General features: G+C 40.4%; 1 protein-coding gene across 1 annotated transcript in view; it reads left to right on the top strand.

The window, feature by feature from the left end:
* Positions 1-24,411, top strand: part of LOC133642981 (BAH and coiled-coil domain-containing protein 1) — a 93,975-nt gene that overhangs the window by 63,658 nt on the left and 5,906 nt on the right. Inside the window, exons 12-23 of the mRNA XM_062037404.1 lie at positions 70-206; positions 1,652-1,765; positions 6,770-6,884; positions 8,076-8,301; positions 12,394-12,549; positions 15,038-15,211; positions 15,290-15,570; positions 17,666-17,737; positions 21,495-21,627; positions 21,698-21,812; positions 22,079-22,154; positions 24,228-24,336. Coding sequence (XP_061893388.1) covers positions 70-206; positions 1,652-1,765; positions 6,770-6,884; positions 8,076-8,301; positions 12,394-12,549; positions 15,038-15,211; positions 15,290-15,570; positions 17,666-17,737; positions 21,495-21,627; positions 21,698-21,812; positions 22,079-22,154; positions 24,228-24,336 — 1,708 coding nt within the window. The remainder of the gene's footprint in view (positions 1-69; positions 207-1,651; positions 1,766-6,769; positions 6,885-8,075; positions 8,302-12,393; positions 12,550-15,037; positions 15,212-15,289; positions 15,571-17,665; positions 17,738-21,494; positions 21,628-21,697; positions 21,813-22,078; positions 22,155-24,227; positions 24,337-24,411) is intronic.

The raw sequence follows: 24,411 nt of genomic DNA, 5'->3' as shown, positions 1-24,411 counted from the left end.
TTACTGTTCTTCGGTTAAAGCAAAGACAGTGGGGAAAACGTGTTAAAATCCCAACCCATCCACTACCAGGTGTGCCAAGCGAAAGGTAGCATGGAAACGATGGACGCTCCGGAGCTGGAGATGCGTGTGAAGCTGGCAGAGCTTCAGCGTCACTACAAGGAGAAGCAGAGGGAGCTGGCCAAGCTGCAGAGGAAACACGATCACCAGTGAGTGCCAGCTGCCGTCAATGTCGTCTTTTTATTACAAGACCACTGTTTCAGTGTACGTAGGGATGATGTTTGATAAGAAATGATGGAGTTCGAGCCCATTATCGAATCCTCTTATCGAAACGATTCCTTATCGATTCCAGATAGGTTGTTGTATATGGAAAAAAACACAATATTTGGTTTAACAAAAGCTCACTTTTATTTTATAAGAAAAAAATAAAATAAAATAAATACATAAATATTGACTGTTACCCCCCTAAAAAAATATATATATATATTGACTGTTGTTACCCAAAGTATATCAAGTGGGATTTTTCAGAAAAACAAATATATACAGTAACACAAAAACAACCTGTCTCTGTGATCATTATAGGTGTATAAATAATAATATAGTGTTAAATAAAATCAGTCCCTTGGGCACAAAACTGAAAATAATACAGCTCTCCAAATAGTGCACTTCTGCTGCTATTGGAACATACTAACTACACACACTATGACACTAAGAACACCACAGTCATCAATCAACAATTCTTCTTCCCTTACATGAGAGCGAAGCCTGGCAATAATTGCATAGTGCCTGTTCTGCCCTCACTATACGTGTTGAGGTTATACAGCTTGGCAGACAGCTAACAAACAATCCAAGACGTCTAATAAAGTTCCAAAGCAGATTAATCCATTTAGGCTCTTCATTGTTGTTGATCTTGCTTTGTCTTTTCCTATCTTTACTTTTGTCTTGCACTGGACTGTTTTTTTTGTTTTTTTTAAACTAAAATACACACAATGACAAATGTATAAGCTATGTGATTCAATTAACATACTGAAATGTAATACACAATATGTAAATATTAGCTTCACACAAATATACAGTACTATCATCAAACAAATACTTCTGAGTGGTGAAACTATTTCGATGGTGGAAATACACGACTGGCAGCCATTTTAAGTCCTCAAAACCTCCATTGAAACAGTGCACAAAAATCGTTTTTCAATAGACATCTTACTATCAAATTTAACGACTTTCCACCTTAATATTGAGTTACATAAACAAGTTAAACAGTTTACTTACATACTTATCTTTTCCAAGGCTTGTGAGAGCTAACACAACTTGTCTACTTCTCAATTGTCTCATGAACTGAACTGACTCGCCAACCCGGAAGTGCCCAAACTAATGACGTGTAGTATTTTCATATCGCCACAAGGTGTCAGTAAGAATCTACAATCAAATGGGCATAACATTGCGTCCCACGGGCATTTCCTGTGGGAAGGGATTAGTTCTCAGGGATTCAAATAAAGAACCAACTCTTTTTCTTTACTATAGTGGTCTCGACGGGTACCGGTTCTCAAAAAGGGATTCGAGTCCGAGGACTCGGTTCTTTTCTTATCGAACAACCGGGAAAACCGGTTTCGAGCCTCATCCCTAAGTGTATGTCTTGATGTTCGTGCAGGAAAGAGGAGACGCCTCGAAGCCCGGCGAGAAGAGGCCCGGGACGACCGAGGAAAAGGAAGCCCACTACACTAACTACGAGCTCGGTATCGTCCGAGGGACAGAGGAAAGTCAAGTAAGGGTCTTTCACTTATCTGCACAGCATTTCTTTGTGTCCCATCGGCATTTTCTGCAGCTTATTTGGAGTCATTCTGTTCATTTCTGTTATGCAAAGTGGTGGCTACCAATGTTCCCTCTAATTTTTCATGTGTGTGAGCAAACGCAAAAACTCCCTGAGCATTCAGTGGAGCCCATGTGAGCAACATCAAACCTGACTAAATAACAAGTTTAATCTCCATCCACCCATCCATTTTATACCGTTTGTCCCTTTCGGGGTCGCTGGAGCCTATCTCAGCTGCATTCGGGCGGAAGGCGGTGTACACCCTGGACAAGTCCCCACCTCATCGCAGGGCCAACACAGATAGACAGACAACATTCTCTTATTATTCTTATTAGTCATTTCCATTTCTAATATAAGTGTTTAGGCCCACTTACAATGACAATAACAACAAATATTGTTTTTCATGAACTTTGTACTGGTATTGTTTGTCTGGGTGGAGGTCCTGCTTTGGAAATAATTTGTACCCCTTTCAGACATTGCATTTAGTTCCCATTAAAACATTCACATGTTGCACAATGAGATGTAAGCAGGGGATCATGTGTACATTCCTGCAACTTCCTGTTATTAGTATTTATTTAATATACTAACAGCATTCAGTGTTTCCCATAAACTGCCAAGATACCTGTGGCGGCGGGGGCGTGGCTATGGGCGTGGTCACCATGACATCATCGAGTAATTTGCATAATTTACTACAATGATATGATTTTCTCTAAAAAGGCTAAAAAAATCACCACTTACTAATTAATAATAACAGTTTTGTTTTAAACGTCCATCCATCCATCCATTTTACAATATAATTACAACACTTTATGTACATATTTATATACAGATTTGAACAATAAGTTATTCACTGAAATATATTTATTAATTGTGGTTCTTACAAAAAATATATCTTATAAAATATAAAAGCTAAAATGTCTCTTAAAGCTCTGCCCCTTTAATTAGTGCATACTAAATAATTTAACTTTAGCCTACTACTACAACCATATTATTTACCAGCAACATAAAGTGAAACAGAGGCAGAGGTGTCCTGCCACAGTCAGTAACAAATAAACAGAAACATCTGATCCACTGAACAAAGAGCTCCAAAAATCTTGATCCTACACTTCTCTTTTGTAAAGTAAATCTGAACAGCCCATATGGGCATCTACATCAACTATATGATTTGCCTAAGAAGCTGGACAGAACAAAAAAAAATTTTAAAAAAATGTATTTTTAATTTTTTAAATTTGTGGCAGGCCGCCACAAATAAATGAATGTGTGGGAAACACTGAGCATTTCATGATTAATATTTATAAATCAAGATTCCTAATAAATGACACTAGAATAAGCACACATTTGATTGGTAAATCATAGTGTAACGACCTGGAATGACACTTTATGTGTGGTGTTGGAGTTGTCCGACTTTTTGTGTGGCTGTAAACGCATCACTGGCTAAGTGCCATATGTGCATGTGTTGGCGCAAGTGAGAAGGAGCGAGCGGCTGCTGTTGATATAACAACGTTGCTTTTGGTCTGGTTTGTACGGCAGAAAATGACCACTTTTGCTAGATATCGTTTTTTTTACTAATGTTTTGGTGATGTGTTTATGGCCGACAATAAAGTGATCGATGGAATTCATGTCCTCAAAGGGTCTCGACAGACGTTACAATATTTGAACAATATAGAACACTTTTCCAATATGCATCAGTCCATCTTAGATGAGCTCGGGCCCAGCGAAGCCGGCGGCGTTTCTGGGTGTTGTTGATAAATGGCTTTGGCTTTGCATAGTAGAGTTTTAACTTGCACTTACAGATGTAGCGACAAACTGTAGTTACTGACAGTGGTTTTCTGAAGTGTTCCTGAGCCCATGTGGTGATATCCTTTACACACTGTTGTCGGTTTTTGACGCAGTACCGCCTGAAGGATCCAAGGTCACGGGCATTCAATGTTGGTTTTCGGCCTTGCAGTGATTTCTCCAGATTCTCTGAACCTTTTGATGAAATTACGGACCGCAGACGGTGAAATCCCTAAATTCCTTGCAATAGCTGGTTGAGAAATGTTGTTCTTAAACTGTTGGACGCATTTGTTGACAAAGTGGTGACCCTCGCCCCATCCTTGTTGGTGAATTCATGGAAATTCGGCTTTTATGCCCAATCATGGCACCCGCCTGTTCCCAATTAGCCTGTTCACCTGTGGGATGTTCCAAATAAGTGTTTGACGAGCATTCCTCAACTTTCTCAGTCTTTTTTGCCACTCGTGCCAGCTTTTTTGAAACATGTTGCAGGCATCGAATTCCAAATGAGCTAATATTTGCAAAAAAATAACAACGTTTTCCAGTTCGAACTTTAAGTATTTTGTCTTTGCAGCCTATTCAATTGAATATAAGTTGGAAATGATTTGCAAATCATTGTATTCTGTTTTTATTTACCATTTACACAATGTGCCAACTTCACTGGTTTTGGGGTTTTGTACTTGACGCCAAAAGAGGCCTTGTTTTAGAGAAGGTTGCCGCCTTGCGGCTCACACCTTTTTTTTTTGTGTGTGGTTTCCGGGCATTGCTCTCAGGCGCCCTTCTGCAATGTCACCTCCACTCTCGGGTTAACCATGTTAACCCCGCTCTCCCCCCCACCTCCTTCGCCAGGCCAGGGCTGACTCCAGTGGGGACGCTGATGCCGCGTGACAATGACAACCCAAATGAAAGGGTAGCGGGGCCCTGGGCCCTGCAGCAAAGTGCATTGCAGTGAGGTTATAGCTGCCATGGAGCATGCCAAGGGGTCGCAGTGTAGTCCCTTCGACGTGATGTTGATGTAGGATTTATGATATTTTTGTATTTCGGCTAATCTATGTGTATAATGGTTTCTGAGGCAAGATCTTTTTAGTGGGGAGGGTTTATCCGTGTTGGAGATGGGAAAGTGTGCTTTTAAGCATTTATGCAGACTGGGGCTGGATTACTATTACAGCAGGCAAACAATTCTGGGGGATATATTTGGAATGATACAAGTGATGTCACTGCGGTATTTGCAAAATAGTCAACTGTTGCTTTTTTACACCTTTTAACAATTGTGTCACTTCGTCAGCTACGTGCATACCACTCACACTTCACCGCTACCTTTGTCACTCTCCCACTAGACCAGGGGTCGGCAACCCAAAATGTTGAAAGAGCCATATTGGACCAAAAATAAAAAAATTAAAATCTGTGTGGCCCGCAAAAAATTTAAAAGCCTCATATAAGTGTTATAATGAAGGCAACACATGATGTAAGTGTCTATATTAGCTACATTAGCCTACTATCAAAATTACTCTAAAAGTCTTATATAAGTGTTATAATGAAGGCAACACATGATGTAAGTGTCTATATTAGCTATATTAGCCTACTATCAAAATGACTCTAAAAGTCTTATATAAGTGTTATAATGAAGGCAACACATGATGTAAGTGTTTATATTAGTTGTATTAGCCTACTATATAAATAACTTTAAAAGTCTTATATAAGTGTTATAATGAAGGCAACACATCATGTAAGTTTCTATATTAGCTATATTAGCCTACTATCAAAATGACTCTAAAAGTCTTATGTAAGTGTTATATTGAAGGCAACACATGATGTAAGTGTCTATATTAGCTATATTAGCCTACTATCAAAGTGACTTTAAAAGTCTTATATAAGTGTTTTAATGAAGGCAACACATTATGTAAGTTCAGTGTTTCCCACACATTCATTTATTTGTGGCGGCCCGCCACGAAAGAATTACGTCCGCCACAAATTTTAAAAAATGAAAAATAAAAACAATTTTTTTTTTTTTTGTCCTGTCCAGCTTCTCAGGCAAATCATATAGTTGATGTAGATGCCCATATAGGCTGTTCAGATTTACTTTACAAAAGAGAAGTGTAGGATACTTCTCTTGTTGCCTTATTTGTATTTGACCACTACTGTTTTCTGTTTATTTGTTACTGACTGTGGCAGGACACCTCTGCCTCTGTTTCACTTTATGTTGCTGGTAAATAATATGGTTGTAGTAGTAGGCCAAAGTTAAATTATTTGGTATGCACTAATTAAAGGGTCAGAGCTTTAAGAGACATTTTAGCTTTCATATTTTATAAGATATATTTTTTGTAAGCACCACAATTAATAAATATATTTCAGTGAATAACTTATTGTTCAAATCTGTATATAAATATGTACATAAAGTGTTGTAATTATATTGTAAAATGGATGGATGGATGGACGTTTAAAACAAAACTGTTATTATTAACTAGTTAGTATACATTTTTTTAGCCTTTTTAGAGAAAATAATCATTGTAGTAAATTATGCAAATTACTCGATGATGTCATGATGACCACGCCCATAGCCACGCCCCCACCACCACAGGTATCTTGGCAGTTTATGGGAAACACTGAAGTGTCTATATTAGCTATATTAGCCTACTATCAAAATAACTTTAAAAGTCTTATATAAGTGTTATAATTAAGGCAACACATGACATATAAGTGCCTATATTAGTTATATTAGCCTACTATCAAAATGACTTTAAAAGTCTTATATAAGTGTTATAATGAAGGTAACACATGAATTTAGCTGAACTGCACCAATTTTGTGGTCAAAAATTCAAGCAGAAGCTTGTGGATGGCTACCAAAAGTGCGTTATTGCAGTGAAACTTGCCAAGGGACATGTAAGCAAATATTAACATTGCTGTATGTATACTTTTGACCCAGCAGATTTGCATTCACGTTTTCAGTAGACCCATAATAAATTCATAAAAGAACCAAACTTCACGAATGTTTTTTTGTGACCAACAAGTATGTGCTCCAATCACTCTATCACACAAAAATGAGAGTTGTAGAAATGATTGGAAACTCAAGTGTATGTAAACTTTTGACCACGACTGTATGTATAAAAGTTATTGAATCCCACCGGGAGGCGACTCAACTGTTGACATTCTTTAATGAATTCATTGCCCTTTTTTTTTGACTGACAGGATGATTGTGGCCGGGCATTCTCTGACGCCTGAGGAGTTAGGAGGGGGCGGAGACAACCAGAGAAGGAAGAAGAGGATGTCCAGTCGAGCCTTTGAGCAAGTCACCGGCACACAGGTCAAGATCCCCTTGTCCATCCACCGTTTAACAACCAGATATTAAAATATCGTGTGTTTGAAATGTGACATTGTCTCTAATTAGGTACAACCCACACTGCAAAAAGTCAGTGTTCAAAAACAAGGGAAAAAAAATACAAAAATTAGGGGTATTTTACTTGAACTAAGCAAAATTATCTGCCAATCGAACAAGAAAATTTGGCTTGTCAAGACTTTCCAAAACAAGTAAAATTAGCTAACCTCAATGAACCCAAAAATACCTTAAAATAAGTATATTCTCACTAATAACAAGTGCACTTTTCTTGATAGCAAAAACAAATATGAGATTTTTTTTCTCAATATGTTGAAAAATATTCTTAAATGAAGTAAACGCTAGTGCCATTATCTTGACATAATGATATGCGCTCGGCATTACATTTCTAGCAAAAAAACAGGCAAACTTACACTAAAAACTAGTTTATTTTTCTTAATGGAAAGGCAAAATGGCAACGCTCAGGCAAATCCTATTGTCTAAAAATGCATTTTTCCATCGATACCATGACATCATCACGCAAAGTGCGTGCTCTTTCAGTCAATTAGTGAGCAAGGAATATAGTATATATATATAAATATATAAATATATATATGGCCAATTTTTTATTTATTTTTGTAATTTTGAAGAATTTATTTCTACTATTTCTGTTCAAAATTGTTTTGAAATGTCACATGTTAAATGTTTAAATATTAACTGTCAGTTTAATTATGAGACACAATTGTGTCAAAGTCATGTTTTTTATTTTGTGCTTGAAATAAGAAATGATTACTTTAAAAAAGTAGTTTTATTCGTGTGAATGTTGGTGACACAGCTTTGCAACACTTGATATTCTAGTTTCAAGCATGTTTTACTCAATATAGGTCATCAAATCTCAGCAACAAGCTGTAATATCTTACTGGGATCTTTTAGGACCAAAACCCTTAAAACAAGTAAAACACTCTAACACAAAATCTGCTTAGTGAGAAGAATTATCTTGTCAGACAGAAAATAAGCAAATATCTCCCTTATTTGAGATATTTAATCTTACTTAGATTTCAGTTTTTGCAGGGCATGTGATTCAAAATCTAAAAAACGTAATCTTCCCACCCGCCAAAAGAAACAATTCTCTCGATGCTTTAACTGGGTCTCAATATCCCCCCTTTGTTGTGCTTGTAACAGATTAAAGCGCAAGGTTGCAGAAAAGGAGATACTCCAGGCGCACCTGGCTCCAAGCTGTCCACCGACGCGGCGCAGCTTAAACAGAAGAGCCAGGGTAAGAAGAATCTCTCAGGGACGCGTCACAGGGACAAGGATGTCTCGCCCTGCAGCTCAAAGCACGGACACCGAAACCAGGGCGCCAGCAAAACCGAGTTCAGGCGAGACTCCGGTGGGCAAAGCGACACAGGTACATGGTCTGCTATTATTTGACCATGGAAACTGCACTTTTTGGGGGGAATTTTGCCTACCGTTCACAATCATTATGACAGACAAGAACACACTTTAAAGATGCGTCTAATGCAGGGGTGTCCAAACTTTTTCCACTGAGGGCCGCACACTGAAATATCAAAATAAGCGGGGGGACCATTTTTTCATATTGTTTATTTTAAAAACCAATACAATATATGTATAAAAAAAATATACATTTAGTCCTCCACTCAAGCTTGATCCTGGGGACCCCAAAAGGTTTAGGTAAAAAATGTATAAAAAATGTGTCATTATTTAGTATCATTATTATTATTCAGGGTTTAAATCTCCAGATCAACATTAGGTCTATCTGTCAACATAACGCTTTTAAAGATTTAAGTTGTATGCCATTTTTGTCAACGAAAACCCAGTTTTTTTATGGAAAAAACACAAAATATGCAATATTTTCCCCCACATTTTAAAGTGGAATATTTGAGATGATATAATAATCGGAGCTCATAGCTCATAACAACATTAATTCATTATTATTTTTTGAGCAATGACACTTTAAAAAAAAACAAGTCCCACTAAAATTATTGGGGATCCAAAAGGGTCCTGCTCAGTAAAGTATTAAAAAATAAATCATACTTTTTTCTTTTTTTTTTTACTTTTAACACAATAGTCTCAAGATCAACTTCAGATCTATCCGTCAATTATAACTCTTATTGTTGTTTATGTTTTTTGTTTGTTCGTTTTAGGCCCTTCTTTAAACAAAACAGCTTAGTTTTTTATATGGCAGACACAAAATATGCAACATTTTCCCCAAAAAATATTTCAAAGTGGAATATTTAATGTGACGTAATTGGAGCTTTGAATAGGTCAATAATTCATAATGACATTGATTTTGATTCATTATTATTTTTTAAAGAAAGAAACAGCCTGCATGGCAGCTTTGTGTTATTAGAGTAAACATTGCAACTTGTTCTTGTTACATTTCACCTGTTTGCTCTTTTATACCACTTTTTATGTTTTTAATTTTTTTAATCGTATTTTTAGAATGTGCCACGGGGCCGTTAAAAAATTACCTGCGGGCCGCAAATGGCCCCCGGGCCGCACTTTGGACACCCCTGGTCTAATGGGAGTCACTTTAAAACAACTGCAAAACCATACATCAACCTTTTATATACACACTGCAAGTCTATATATAATAACATACATGTTCATAACAATATATAATATATTCTATACACTATATTGCCAAAAGTATTTGGCCACCTGCCTTGACTCACATATGAACTTGAAGTGCCATCCCATTCCTAACCCATAGGGTTCAATATGAAGTCTGTCCACCTTTTGCAGCTATTACAGCTTCAACTCTTCTGGGAAGGCTGTCCACAAGGTTGCGGAGTGTGTTTATAGGAATTTTCAACCATTCTTCCAAAAGCGCATTGGTGAGGTCACACACTGATGTTGGTGGAGAAGGCCTGGCTCTCAGTCTCTGTTCTAATTCGACATAAATGGAGTGCTTACCCAAAAAAACTGGAAGCTGAATATACAAAAGGATGAACTGCACGAGCACGGAGGAAGGGTGATACGATGGAGCGGACGGAAGCCGAGAGAGTGAGGTGAAAGTGACAATGGTATGAACGTGGAACTCGGAGCAAAGTTATTTCGACATAAATGGAGTGCTTACCCAAATAAACTGGAAGCTGAATATACAAAGGATGAACTGCACGAGCACGAAGGAAGGCTGGTGCAATGGAGCAGACAGAAGCCGAGAGAGTGAGGGGAAAGTGACAATGGTATGAATGTGGAACTCGGAGCAAAGTTATTTCGACATAAATGGAGTGCTTACCCAAATAAACTGGAAGATGAATATACAAAGGATGAACTGCACGAGCACGAAGGAAGGCTGATGCGATGGAGCGGACGGAAGCCGAGAGAGTGAGGTGAAAGTGACAATGGTATGCATGTGGAACTCGGAGCAAAGCTATTTCGACATAAATGGAGTGCTTACCCAAATAAACTGGAAGCTGAATATACAAAGGATGAACTGCACGAGCACGGAGGAAGGGCGATACGATGGAGCAGTCGGAAGCCGAGAGAGTGAGGTGAAAGTGACAATGATATAAATGTGGAACTCAGGGCAAAGTTATTTCGACATAAATGGAGTGCTTACCCAAATAAACTGGAAGCTGAATATACAAAGGATGAACTGCACGAGCACGAAGGAAGGCTGGTGCGATGGAGCAGACAGAAGCCGTGAAAGTGACAATGGTATGAATGTGGAACTCAGAGCAAAGCTATTTCGACATAAATGGAGTGCTTACCCAAAAAAACTGGAAGCTGAATATACAAAGGATGAACTGCACGAGCACGGAGGAAGGGTGACACGATGGAGCGGACGGAAGCCGAGAGAGTGAGGTGAAAGTGACAATGGTATGAATGTGGAACTCGGAGCAAAGCTATTTCGACATAAATGGAGTGCTTAGCCAAATAAACTGAAAGCTGAATATACAAAGGATGAACTGCACGAGCACGGAGGAAGGCTGATACGATGGAGCGGACGGAAGCCGAGAGAGTGAGGTGAAAGTGACAATGGTATGAATGTGGAACTCGGAGCAAAGCTATTTCGTCATAAATGGAGTGCTTACCCAAATAAACTGGAAGCTGAATATACAAAGGATGAACTGCACGAGTACGGAGGAAGGGTGATACGATGGAGCGGACGGAAGCCGAGAGAGTGAGGTGAAAGTGACAATGGTATAAATGTGGAACTCGGAGTAAAGCTATTTCGACATAAATGGAGTGCTTACCCAAATAAACTGGAAGCTGAATATACAAAGGATGAACTGCACGAGCACGAAGGAAGGCTGGTGCGATGGAGCAGACAGAAGCCGTGAAAGTGACAATGGTATGAATGTGGAACTCGGAGCAAAGCTATTTCGACATAAATGGAGTGCTTACCCAAATAAACTGAAAGCTGAATATACAAAGGATGAACTGCACGAGCACGGAGGAAGGCTGATACGATGGAGCGGACGGAAGCCGAGAGAGTGAGGTGAAAGTGACAATGGTATGAATGTGGAACTCGGAGTAAAGCTATTTCGACATAAATGGAGTGCTTACCCAAATAAACTGGAAGCTGAATATACAAAGGATGAACTGCATGAGCACGGAGGAAGGCTGATACGATGGAGCGGACGGAAGCCGAGAGAGTGAGGTAAAAGTGACAATGGTATGAATGTGGAACTCGGAGCAAAGCTATTTCGTCATAAATGGAGTGCTTACCCAAATAAACTGGAAGCTGAATATACAAAGGATGAACTGCACGAGCACGGGGGAAGGGTGATGCGATGGAGTAGACAGAAGCCGAGAGAGTGAGGTGAAAGTGACAATGGTATGAATGTGGAACTCGGAGTAAAGCTATTTCGACATAAATGGAGTGCTTACCCAAATAAACTGTAAGAAACGTCCCCGGCCAGCTTGACCAAATGCGCAACTGTCTATCGAGTGAGTCAGACTTTAAATATTGATCATGATCACTGGTTATTACAACTAGAGTACAAACGCTGTCCGGTTCGCTGTGTACAAACAAAAGGTGAAAAGTGGGCTAAGACTTTACAGATACTGTAATATGATTGTTCATGTTTATCAGTCAGTGTTGTGCATTGCACACTCAAACGTGTTTCGTGCTGATGTAGAAGCTCGCTTATCTCTTGCTGTAGTTAGCTTTTACGGCTAATACCGAAGCATGCCGATGTGTTACTAGGCTAGAAAAAAGTTCCTCACTGTTCGATCTTACAATAACAATGTTGCTACAGCTTGGTTATAAAACAGGTTACGAAACATAATTAAAGTATTGTTGACGGTTTTTGAATGCATTTTTAAAGTGATTTAGGGGTAGAACCAATTGCTCCCATTAGCTGCATTGCTATCTACCAAGACGAGCCAATTTCTACATGTTAGAATGCAAAAAAAACAACCCTTTGTCTTCCTGTCTCTCATATTGTGAACAATGGGCAAAATTTTAAAAAATGCAGTTCCCCTTTAAAAGTTGACTTACAGTTTAGCTATGATGCAACTCTGTCAGCAGCCAGCGTGGACAGTGGCACCCAGGAGAGCTGGGCTACGAAAGGGGGCCAGGATTTCGCTCATCAGACCAAGACGGGTCCTCGGACTGTCCGTGGTACAAGACAGGAGTCATTGGGAGAGAGTTCCAATCCTGAGAGCGACTCCTCAGAACAAGGTGGGATTTCTGAATGGGCTCCGCGTAACGTAAGGACTTCTAATGTATCGGATCGTAAGACATGCAGTGCCACTCTGTAGTAAGCCTTAGGCCCCTTCTACGCTAAGCCGGCCGGCTAAGGTTATCCAGGGTAAATCCCACCTAACCTTATCCATGTCCACACACACACAATGGTTGTTTAAGACTCGTTGTCTCTCCTTCGACAAATGGAGGAAGTTTTTCGGTAATTTGAATCACAGCTGACCTGGACATTCGAAAGTTCTCTTGCCGTCTGAGAAGTGTTGTATCCTAAATAGCTGCAATCGCGCGTTTCCTTCATTTAAGGTAGTCATGTGTGGTTTCCCCAAGCGTCTGTACATGTAGAAGAAGATTAGAAACACGGGCATGTCTGGATGACTCGCCTCTATCTTTCCAGTGGTTAGCTTCGGTTGTTATGAAGCTGGCTGTGGCGCCTTCTTTCTGACTTCACTTCCTCTCCCAACTCAGTTTGTAAACGATCAATGAGTCCATACAAAGCTAAGAGCCGGAGATTTAAGAACTACACGGCGCACTTACCCGTGTAAAAAGTTATCCAAGGAGGGTTACCTTAAACAGTGGCTTAGTGTGGCTGACACGATGCTTAGGCTAAGTAATTATTCGTTCACTGTCCCCTTATATAAACTGTCCACCGTGGGTGCCCGAGCTTTGGAACTCATTACCACCAGACCTTCGTAACGTAGACTCAATATCCCTCTTCAAATCAAGACTCAAAACACACCCGTGGAAGTCGCTTCTTAGCGGTTCCACTGACATACACTTCACAGGAGCCAGGCATGCAAAGTGGAACAAAGTTTTAATGTAAAATAGATTTTATCACCAGTTTTCTCTCCGGCAGGACGCGACTTTTCAGCCACGTCCGTATTCTCTCTCTCCCCCTGCTCCCGGCCGCTTACTGTTAAAGACAACAGATGATTCGATTAACAGGTACCGCCTAGGGGTGCAACGGTACACAAAAATTTCGGTTCGGTACGTACCTCGGTTTAGAGGTCACGGTTCGGTTCATTTTCGGTACAGTAAGAAAACAACAAAATATAAATTTTTGGGTTATTTAATTACCAAATGTGCAAAATCTTCCACCAAAAATATTTTTCTTAGTGGAATATTTGATGTGAAGTAATCGGAACCTTGGATAGGTCAATAATTCATAATAACATTGATTTTGATTCAATATTATGTTTTGAGCAATGACAGTTTCTCAAGAAAAAAAAAACATCTTCGTTTTATTAGTCAACATTGCAACTTTTTCTAAATTACATTTAACCTTTAAGCTTTTTTATTTCACTTTTGTTATGTTTTTGTTTATTTTAATAGTATTTTTAGAATGTGCCGTGGGTCTTTAAAACATTAGCTGTGGGCCGCAAATGGCCTCCGGGGCACACTTTTGACACCCCTGCTATAGATAATAAAAAATTAAATCTGATAAATCTATGGATAAAAAGCAGAGCCTGGCGACGCATGCGCGTTTATCATAACTCTCGCTCTCTCTGTCTCTCTCATAATTTGTTTTGTTTTTAACCCCTTCTTAACCCTGAACGTACATTGAAAATACACGTAACCCTAACTCAAAATGCCGGACATTTGAGGCATTTAAGAAACTCCGCCCTGACAGCCCCGCAAAAGAGGACATGTCCGGTGAAAAGAGGACGTATGGTCAGTCTAGCGTAGCGCCGTCGCTGCTAGCATGCCGTGTGTTGTGCCTTGGTGTGCATTGTTTACACAACGTGCGGAAAGCTACTTAATATGTCCGTGTGGAAACTCGTTCGGTACACCTCCGAACCGAACCGAAACCCCCGTACCGAAACGGTTCAATACAAATACACGTACCGTTACACCCCTAGTACCGCCTGTGAAATCTAATCACCTGCCAGCTGTGTCTCGCCGTCAGCCCATGCCCCGCCCCTATCCGATGGTGCTCGTCCTCAGCACCATAGACAGAGGCGGTGACCTTTGCTCCTGCAGGCGCGCTGACGCACACCTCCTTCCACAACACCTATTCCTGACTGCTTAGTCATTGTAAATCTTATCGATCTTTGTTGTTGTTGTTGTTTTTATCCAATTGATTTTATTGTTTTGATTTTATACGGTGTCCCAGAAAGGCACCTTATAAGTGAAATGTATTATTATTATTATTATTATTATTTGTTTAAGGGGTTATCCGGCTTAGTGTAGACATAGCCTTAGAGTACAAATACTAAATCACATCCAATGCAACCCGATTTGCCTATAAGGTTTGAACACACACACACACACAACTCCCACTCTTTTCCCACACCCCTATGTTCCGGCTCAGCAGCATGTGGGTTCACACCAGGAAATACAGTGGAGGCAAACCACTTCATACATCATTCTTATGAACTATTTACTATGATGAGGTGTTTGTGAAATGCTTTTGATAAGACCAGTAGTTGAAAAAAAAACCATTGTATGATGTATTTTTATCTTCCGCCAGGAGAAGAAGAAGAAGAAGGCAGTAATGACAGTGATGAAGGTCAAGAACCAAGAGCCCAACATTGCAGAGATGTGACTCCCAGTTCCACCGTGACAGATCCGAGTCCTTCCTCTATTGTAAAACTCGAGGCAAATCAGAAAGCTCGGAACAAAAAACAGAGACAGGAGCTTCATGGTAAGGCTGACTGGGGATTTTGGAAGTCACAAGAAGCATCTGTTTTGTCTCACAAGTCTCTCTACTGAACCTGTGCAGGCTCCCATAGTCTTTCTGGCGCAGAAGGCGAGGTCAAAGTAAGGAAGAAGAACCCCTCCAGTAGGCTGGGTTCAGTCAAAAGCCGCCACGAAGACCAGATCAGGGCGGATCATAACTTTAGGAGAGCGTGCACACCCAGAAGCAAGGAGCCTCGGTGGGGGAACCACGGCAACAGAGGCAACCGGTTCCGTCGTAGCATGGGACTGCCCATCTTCCCGTCCACGACTGAGAGGTTAAAGAGGGCAACACGCAAAAGCACCATGTTGAGAGGAACCATCAAGGTTAGCGGGAAATATTTGTGCGAAAAACGTTGATGAGATTACATTCAAGAGTCAAAGGAACGATAAAAATGTCCATCTAAGATTGAATTGACAACCACAAAGGTTAGGTTTCCTGGGTTAGTGGCCACGGGTTGGAAGAAATGTGTTGGTTTTCATCCAGAATGTCTCTGTACATTGCTGCATTCATCTTAGTCAAGTCAGGGAGGTGACCAAGGACCCGATGGTCACTCTGTCAGAGCTACAGCATTCGTCTGTGGAGAGGAGAGAAAGACAACCATCTCTGCAGCCATCAAGCCCGTATGGTAGAGTGGCCAGAGAGAAGCCATTTCTTAGTAAAAAGGTTGCTAAAATGCACCTGAAAGACTCTCAGAGCATGAGAAACTAAATTCTCTGGTCTGATGAGACAAAGATTGAACTCTTTGGCGTGAATGCCAGGCATCATGTTTGGAGGAAACCAGGCGCCGGTCATCACCAGACCAATACCATCCCTATTAAAGGCCTACTGAAAGCCACTACTACCGACCACTCAGTCTGATAGTTTATATATCAATGATGAAATCTTAACATTGCAACACATGCCAATACGGCCGGGTTAACTTATAAAGTGCAATTTTAAATTTCCCGGCAAACTTCCGGCTGAAAACGTTTCGATATGACGACTTTTGCGCGAAGTATTCGGAGCCCATTGAATCAAATACAAAAAGCTCTGTTTTCATCTCAAAATTCCACAGTATTCTGGACATCTGTGTTGGTAATCTTTTGCAATTTGTTTAATGAACAATGGAGACTGCAAAGAAGAAAGCTGTAGGTGGGATCGGTGTATTAGCGGCGGACTACAGCTACACAACCAGGAGGACTAGCTAGCCGGCGACCTCACCTTGACTTCCTCCGTCTCCGGGCCGCCGACCGCATCTGTGATCGGGTGAAGTCTTCGTCGTACCGTCGATCGCTGGAACGCAGGTGAGCACGGGTCGTGATGAGCAGATGAGAGCTGGCGTAGGTGCAGAGCTAATGTTTTTAGCATAGCTCTGTCGAGGTCCCGTAGCTAAGTTAGCTTCAATGGCGTCGTTTGCAACAGCATTGCTAAGCTTCGCCAAGCTGGAAAGCATTAACCGTGTAGTTACATGTCCAGAGTTTGGTAGTATTGTTGATCTTCGGTCTATCCTTCCAGTCAGGGGCTTATTAGGGCCCGCACGGCCCATTATTTGTTTTGTTTCTATATGCAGTTAAGCCCGATGCTATCACGTTAGCTCAGTAGCTAAAGTGCTTCACCGATGTATTGTCGTGGAGATAAAAGTCACTGTGAATGTCCATTTCGCATTCTCAACTCTCATTTTCAAGAGGATATAGTATCCAAGGTGGTTTAAAATAAAAATAGACAATAGAAAAAGGAGAGAGTGTGGAATCCGATGAACCCTTGTACCTAAGTTACGGTCAGAGCGAAAAAAGATACGTCCTGCACTGCACGCTAGTCCTTCACTTTCACGTTCCTCATCCACGAATCTTTCATCCTCGCTCAAATTAATGGGGTAATCGTCGCTTTCTCGGTCCGAATCTCTCTCGCTGCATTGAAAACAATAGGAAAATGTGAGCAGCCCTTCCTCCGGTGACGTCACGCTACTTCCGGTAGGGGCAAGGCTTTTTTTTACCAGAGACCAAAAGTTGCGAACTTTATCGTCGTTGTTCTCTACTAAATCCTTTCAGCAAAAATATGGCAATATCGCAAAATGATCAAGTATGACACATAGAATGGATCTGCTATCCCCGTTTAAATAAAAAAAAATTCATTTCAGTAGGCCTTTAAGCAAATACTTTTTGTATAATTCTGTTATTACCTGTCATGATATTCTGTCATCCAAAGATGACAAATTCGGGAAAAGTTCAGGAGTATATTTCAATTCATAATATGTTGTTACAAGAACTCGGAGTCTTGTTCACGAGTGAGGGAAGAGTGGATCGTGAGGTCGACAGGCGGATCGGTGCGGCGTCTTCAGTAATGCGGACGCTGTATCGATCCGTTGTGGTCAAGCTGTGGTAATTACACAATACAAATAAATTAGTTCATCATTTGAATCCCTCTTATTGTGTACATCAGCAGAGAAATTGCTGGGCGCCATTTACAAAGAGCGAGGATGGCAACAAAAGCAGAAGAGCCAAGGACCAACAGGTACACTGCAAAAACTGAAATTTAAGTAAGATTAAATTTCTCAAATAAGGGTGATATTTGCTTATTTTATGTCTGATAAGATAATTCTTCTCACTAAGCAGATTTTATGTTAGAGTGTTTTACTTGTTTTAAGGGTTTTGGTCCTAAATGATCTCAGTAAGATAAGAGATTGTATGACTTATATTGAGTAAAACATGCTTGAAACTAGAATATCAACTGTTGCGAAGCTGTGTCATCAACACTCACAAGTATAAAACTACTTTTTTAAAGTAATCATTTCAATCATGAAGCCGAGCGCATATCATTATGTCAAGATAATGGCACTAGCATTTCCTTCATTTAAGAATATTTTTCAACATATTGAGCAAAAAAGGTCTCTCTTTTTTGTTTCTACCAAGAAAAGTGCACTTGTTATTAGTGAGAATATACTTATTTTAAGGTATTTTTGGGGTCATTGAGGTTAGTTCATTTTACTTGCTTTGGAAAGTCTTGACAAGCCGAATTTTCTTGTTCTATTGGCAGATAATTTTGCTTAGTTCAATTAAAATACCCCTCATTTTTGTATTTTTAGGGACCGCAATGTCCCTTTGGGACAGAGGACCCTATTGAATTTGTAAGGTTTTATTATTCTTTGAGCTGTAATTTGACCCCCTTAACATGCTTCAAAACTCACCATATTTAACACACACATCAGGACTGGCGAAAATTGCGATCTAATCAAAAAACCTAGCCCCAAAACTCAAAATTGCGCTCTTGCGCCCCCTAGGAAGAAAACACAGACGCAACTGCCTGTAACTCCCACTAGGAATGTCGGAGAGACATGAAACAAAAATCTCTATGTAGGTCTCACATATACCTAGATTTCATACACTGACATCCTTCAGCAAAAATCTACAGGAAGTTTGCAATTCCCCCTTCAAAACAAAAGTTTTGTAGCTATAATTTGACCCCCTTAACATGCTTCAAAACTCACCAAACTGGACACACACATCGGGACTGGCAAAAATTGCGATCTAATAAAAAAAAACAACCCCAAAACTCAAAATCGCGCTCTAACGCCCCCTAGGAAGAAAACACACACAACTGCTCCTAGGAAGAAAACTCAGACAAAACTGCCTGTAACTTCCAGTAGGAATGTCTTAGAGACATGAAACAAAAACCTCCATGTAGGTCTCACTTAGACCTACATTTCATATATTGACAACCCCCAGCAAAAATCAACAGGAAGTTTGCAATTCCCCCTTCAAAACAAAATTTTTGTAAAAACCGGTCACCTTTTTTCAAAAATGATCTCCTCTGAGCGCGTTTGTCGTGTCGGCTTCAAACTAGCACAGGAGAGAGATTGAACCCTTCTGATTAAAAGTTGACGAAAGAGTTTTAATTACTGCTCCGGGTTGGATTTTATGTGGCGTCAAAGTCGGTCCCGTCCATCGCTGCTTGCAGCTTTAATTAGGGACAGAGGACCCTATTGTAATTGTAAGGTTTTATTATTCTTTATTATACCGCCGCCTCTTTGAGCTGTAATTTGACCCCCTTAACATGCTTCAAAACTCACCATATTTGACACACACACTGCGAAAATTGCGATCTAATCAAAAAACCTAGCCCCAAAACTCAAAATTGCGTTCTAGTGCCCCCTAGGAAGAAAACACAGACGAAACTGCCTGTAACTCCCACTAGGAATGTCGGAGAGACATGAAACAAAAACCTCTATGTAGGACTCACTTAGACCTATATTTCATACATTGACATCCTTCAGGAAGTTTGCTATTCCCCCTTCAAAACAAAAGTTTTGTAAAAACAGTCACTTTTGCCTCTTTGAGCTATAATTTGACCCCCTTAACATGCTTCAAAACTCACCAAACTGGACGCACACTTCAGGACTGGCAAAAATTGCGATCTAATAAAAAACCCAACCCCAAAACTCAAAATTGCGCTCTAGCGCCCCTTAGGAAGAAAACACAGACAAAACTGCCTGTAACTTCCAGTAGGAATGTCTTAGAGACATGAAACAAAAACGTCTATGTAGGTCTCACTTAGACCTACATTTCATAGATTGACATCCTTCAGCAACTAGCACCTGCCAAATATGCGGGCCCGACCAACGCTGCTTGCAGCTTTAATTTTGTTTGTTTTTATGTTTTAGGCCTAGTAATCATACATTGACATCCTTCAGCAAAAATCAACAGGAAGTTTGCTATTCCCCCTTCAAAACAAAAGTTTTGTAAAAACAGTCACTTTTGCCTCGTTGAGCTATAATTTGAACCCCTTAACATGCTTCAAAACTCACCAAACTGGACACACACTTCAGGACTGGCAAAAATTGCGATCTAATAAAAAAAACCCAACCCCAAAACTCAAAATTGCGCTCTAACGCCCCATAGGAAGAAAACACAGACACAACTGCTCCTAGGAAAAAAACTCATACAAAACTGCCTGTAACTTCCAGTAGGAATGTCATAGAGACACGAAACAAAAACCTCTATGTAGGTCTCACTTAGACCTACATTTCATATTTTGACAACCCCCAGCGAAATAAACAGGAAGTTTGCAATTCCCCCTTCAAAACAAAAGTTTTGTAAAAAACCGGTCACCTTTTTTCAAAAATGATCTCCTCTGAGCGCGTTTGTCGTGTCGGCTTCAAACTAGCACAGGAGAGAGATTGAACCCTTCTGATTAAAAGTTGACGAAAGAGTTTTAATTACTGTTCCGGTTTGGATTTTATGTGGCGTCAAAGTCGGTCCCGTCCATCGCTGCTTGCAGCTTTAATTAGGGACCGCAATGTCCCTTTGGGACAGAGGACCCTATTGAATTTGTAAGGTTTTATTATTCTTTATTATACCGCCGCCTCTTTGAGCTGTAATTTGACCCCCTTAACATGCTTCAAAACTCACCATATTTGACACACACATCAGGACTGGCGAAAATTGCGATCTAATCAAAAAACCTAGCCCCAAAACTCAAAATTGCGCTATAGCGCCCCCTAGGAAGAAAACAGACAAAACTGCCTGTAACTCCCACTAGGAATGTCGGAGAGACATGAAACAAAAACCTCTATGTAGGTCTCACTTAGACCTAAATTTCATACATTGACATCCTTCAGCAAAAATCAACAGGAAGTTTGCTATTCCCCCTTCAAACAAAAGTTTTGTAAAAACAGTCACTTTTGCCTCGTTGAGCTATAATTTGAACCCCTTAACATGCTTCAAAACTCACCAAACTGGACACACACTTCAGGACTGGCAAAAATTACGATCTAATTAAAAAAAACCCAACCCCAAAACTCAAAATTGCGCTCTAACGCCCCCTAGGAAGAAAACACAGACACAACTGCTCCTAGGAAGAAAACTCAGACAAAACTGCCTGTAACTTCCAGTAGGAATGTCATAGAGACATGAAACAAAAACCTCTATGTAGGTCTCACTTAGACCTACATTTCATATTTTGACAACCCCCAGCGAAATAAACAGGAAGTTTGCAATTCCCCCTTCAAAACAAAAGTTTTGTAAAAACCGGTCACCTTTTTTCAAAAATGATCTCCTCTGAGCGCGTTTGTCGTGTCGGCTTCAAACTAGCACAGGAGAGAGATTGAACCCTTCTGATTAAAAGTTGATGAAAGAGTTTCAATTTATTCTTGTTTTTGAACACTGACTTTTTGCAGTGTAGGGTATTTCAAATAAAACATCGAAATTAGATTTTTTTTTATTTATTTTTTTAACATTTCAAGATTTTGGATTGTTCTCTCTACGATCCTCAGCCAAAAGGTCGAGCGGTTAGTCGACTCTTGGAGAGTTTTGCAGCTGACGAGGGCTTTCAGATGGATGGCAGCAGCTTCTCAGAGGAAGAGGAGGAGGAGGAGAACAGTGATTCATGCACAAAGAGTCCTGAAGGTAAAAAGATGCTATATCTTGTGTTTTATCTGCCAAAGTATTTATCATGTTTTTTTGTTTTTTTTTACAGTTCCAAATTGTGTCCTGACCAAAGAACTGTTATCAGACGGACTAAAGATACTGGTCTCTAAGGAGGATGAACTTTTGTACGCTGCCAGGGTGCACACTATGGAGCTCCCAGATATGTAAGCCGATACATAACCGATGGCTATTTGAGTATGCCGGAAAATGATCAAAGGATAGTATGTTACATAATAGGGGTGTAACGCTACACCTCATTCATGGTTGGGTGCATACCTCGGTTTAAGGTCACAGTTTGGTTTGTTTTCCATACGCTAAGGGAACAAAATACACACAAAGTAGATTGTGAAGATCTGCCTTTTAAAGGCATTTGCAGTAATACAATGGGAATGACTAATCGACAGGTTGGGAATATTCTTCTGTTTTCTAGATTTAGTGTTACAATTGATGGAGAAAGAGGAAACCGAGCAAAGATCTATTCATTGGACCAACTGCTGCGGGAAGCTGTAAGTACTTCAACAAATAAAAGTCTAGTCAACTTTTCTGTTCTTAACCTGAATCATCCTTTTTACTAACTACTTTGTTGTTTGCTTGGAAATAAAATACATGCTTTGACTCAAATACAAAACCCAAAACCAGTGAAGTTGGCACGTTGTGTAATTCGTAAATAAAAACAGAATACAATGATTTGCGAATCCTTTTCAACTTATATTCAATTGAATAGACTGCAAAGACAAGATATTTAATGTTCCAACTGAGAAACAAATAGTCATTAACTTAGAATTTAATGGCAGCAACACGTTGCAAAAAAGTTGTCACAGGGGCATTTTTACCACTGTGTTACATGGCCTTTCCTTTTAACAACACAACACCAATTTTTGAAGCTTTTCAGGTGGAATTTTTTCCCATTCTTGCTTGATGTACAGCTTAAGTTGTTCAACAGTCCGGGGGTCTCAGTTGTGGTATTTTAGGCTTCATAATGCGCCACACATTTTCAATGGGAGACAGGTCTGGACTACAGGCAGGCCAGTCTAGTACCTGCACTCTTTTACTACGAAGCCACGCTGTTGTAACACATGGCTTGGCATTGTCTTGCTGAAATAAGCAGGGGCGTCCATGATAACGTTGCTTGGATTGCAACATATGTTGCTCCAAAACCTGTGTGTACCTCTCAGCATTAATGGTGCCTTCACAGATGTGTAAGTTACCCATGTCTTGGGCACTAATACACCCCCATACCATCACAGATGCTGGCTTTTCAACTTTGCGCCTTTAACAATCCGGATGGTTCTTTTCCTCTTAGAACGTCCGCAGTTTCCAAAAACAATTTGAAATGTGGACTCGTCAGACCACAGAACACTTTTTCCACTTTGCATCAGTCCATCTTAGATGAGCTCGGGCCCAGCGAAGCCGGCGGCGTTTCTGGGTGTTGTTGATAAATGGCTTTGGCTTTGCATAGTCGAGTTTCAACTTGCACTTACAGATGTAGCAACGAACTGTAGTTACTGACAGTAGTTTTCTGAAGTGTTCCTGAGCCCATTTGGTGATATCCTTTACACACTGATGTCGCTTTTTGATGCAGTGCCGCCTGAGGCCTCGAAAGTCACGGGCTTAGCCGCTTACGTGCAGTGATTTCTGCATATTTTCTGAACCTTTTGATGATATTACAGACCGTAGATGGTGAAACCCTAAATTCCTTGCAATAGCTGGTTGAGAAATGTTATTTTTAGACTGTTGGACAATTTGTTCACACATTTGTTGACAAAGTGGTGACCCTCGCCCCGTCCTTGTTTGTGAATGACTGAGCATTTCATGGAAATTCGGCTTTTATACCCAATCATGGCACCCACCTGTTCCCAATTTGCCTGTTCACCGGTGGGATGTTCCAAATAAGTGTTTGATGAGCATTCCTCAGCTTTCTCAGTCTTTTTTGCCACTTGTGCCAGCTTTTTTGAAACATTTTGCAAGTATCAAATTCCAAATGAGCTAATATTTGCAGTTTGAACGTTAAGAATCTTGTCTTTGCAGTCTGTTCGTTTGAATATAGGTTAAAAAAAAGGATTAGCAAATCATTGTATTCTGTTTTTATTTACCATTTACACAACGAGCCGACTTCACCGGTTTTGGGTTTTGTATTACTGACTCTGTTTTTGAAGAAAAATAGATTTTAATAAAATGTTTTTTTTCTTTGTTCCGCATGCTCTCACATCCACATCTACACCTCATCTGTCAAAAGAGTCTCTTGTCATAGCAACAGTCAATGAAAGCAATCTGAAAACACCCCCATCGCCCTCCCCCCACCCCGAGTGTGTGGTGGATGTTAGGGCTCAACTATTGTTTGAAAGAGGATCTGGCAACCACCAATCACACAAGCTCTCTATTGAGGCTTTCTTGGGTATTACTCAGCAAGTCAGGGTTTTACAACTTCAAGGCTTCCGTTCCTTTCAGCCCTGACTGGCACATTGGCATGGTCCTGCAGCGCGGTGGATGCCCGTGCGGCTCGGCTCCGCTGCTCTCACACCGCTTAAACATGTGTGTTTGTTTTTCTGTCCTAAGGAGAATTTACGTCTTTATTTCAGGTCCTGGATCTGCGCCCTGAGTCCCAGACCATGCTAAACGACGGAACCAGGGTGTGTGCTTACTGGAGTGAACGCTCACGCTGCTTGTACCCGGGCTATGTTCGCAGAGGTGATGCATCCAAACTCCCTGAATATCCTTTGTCTTATCTTTACTCTCTGATTATTTTAATTGTTTTGTCTCTTG

This window comes from Entelurus aequoreus, linkage group LG25, assembly GCF_033978785.1.
Source record: "Entelurus aequoreus isolate RoL-2023_Sb linkage group LG25, RoL_Eaeq_v1.1, whole genome shotgun sequence".
Classification (NCBI taxonomy): Eukaryota; Metazoa; Chordata; class Actinopteri; order Syngnathiformes; family Syngnathidae; genus Entelurus; species Entelurus aequoreus.
This window is presented reverse-complemented; position numbering and strand designations above follow the sequence as displayed.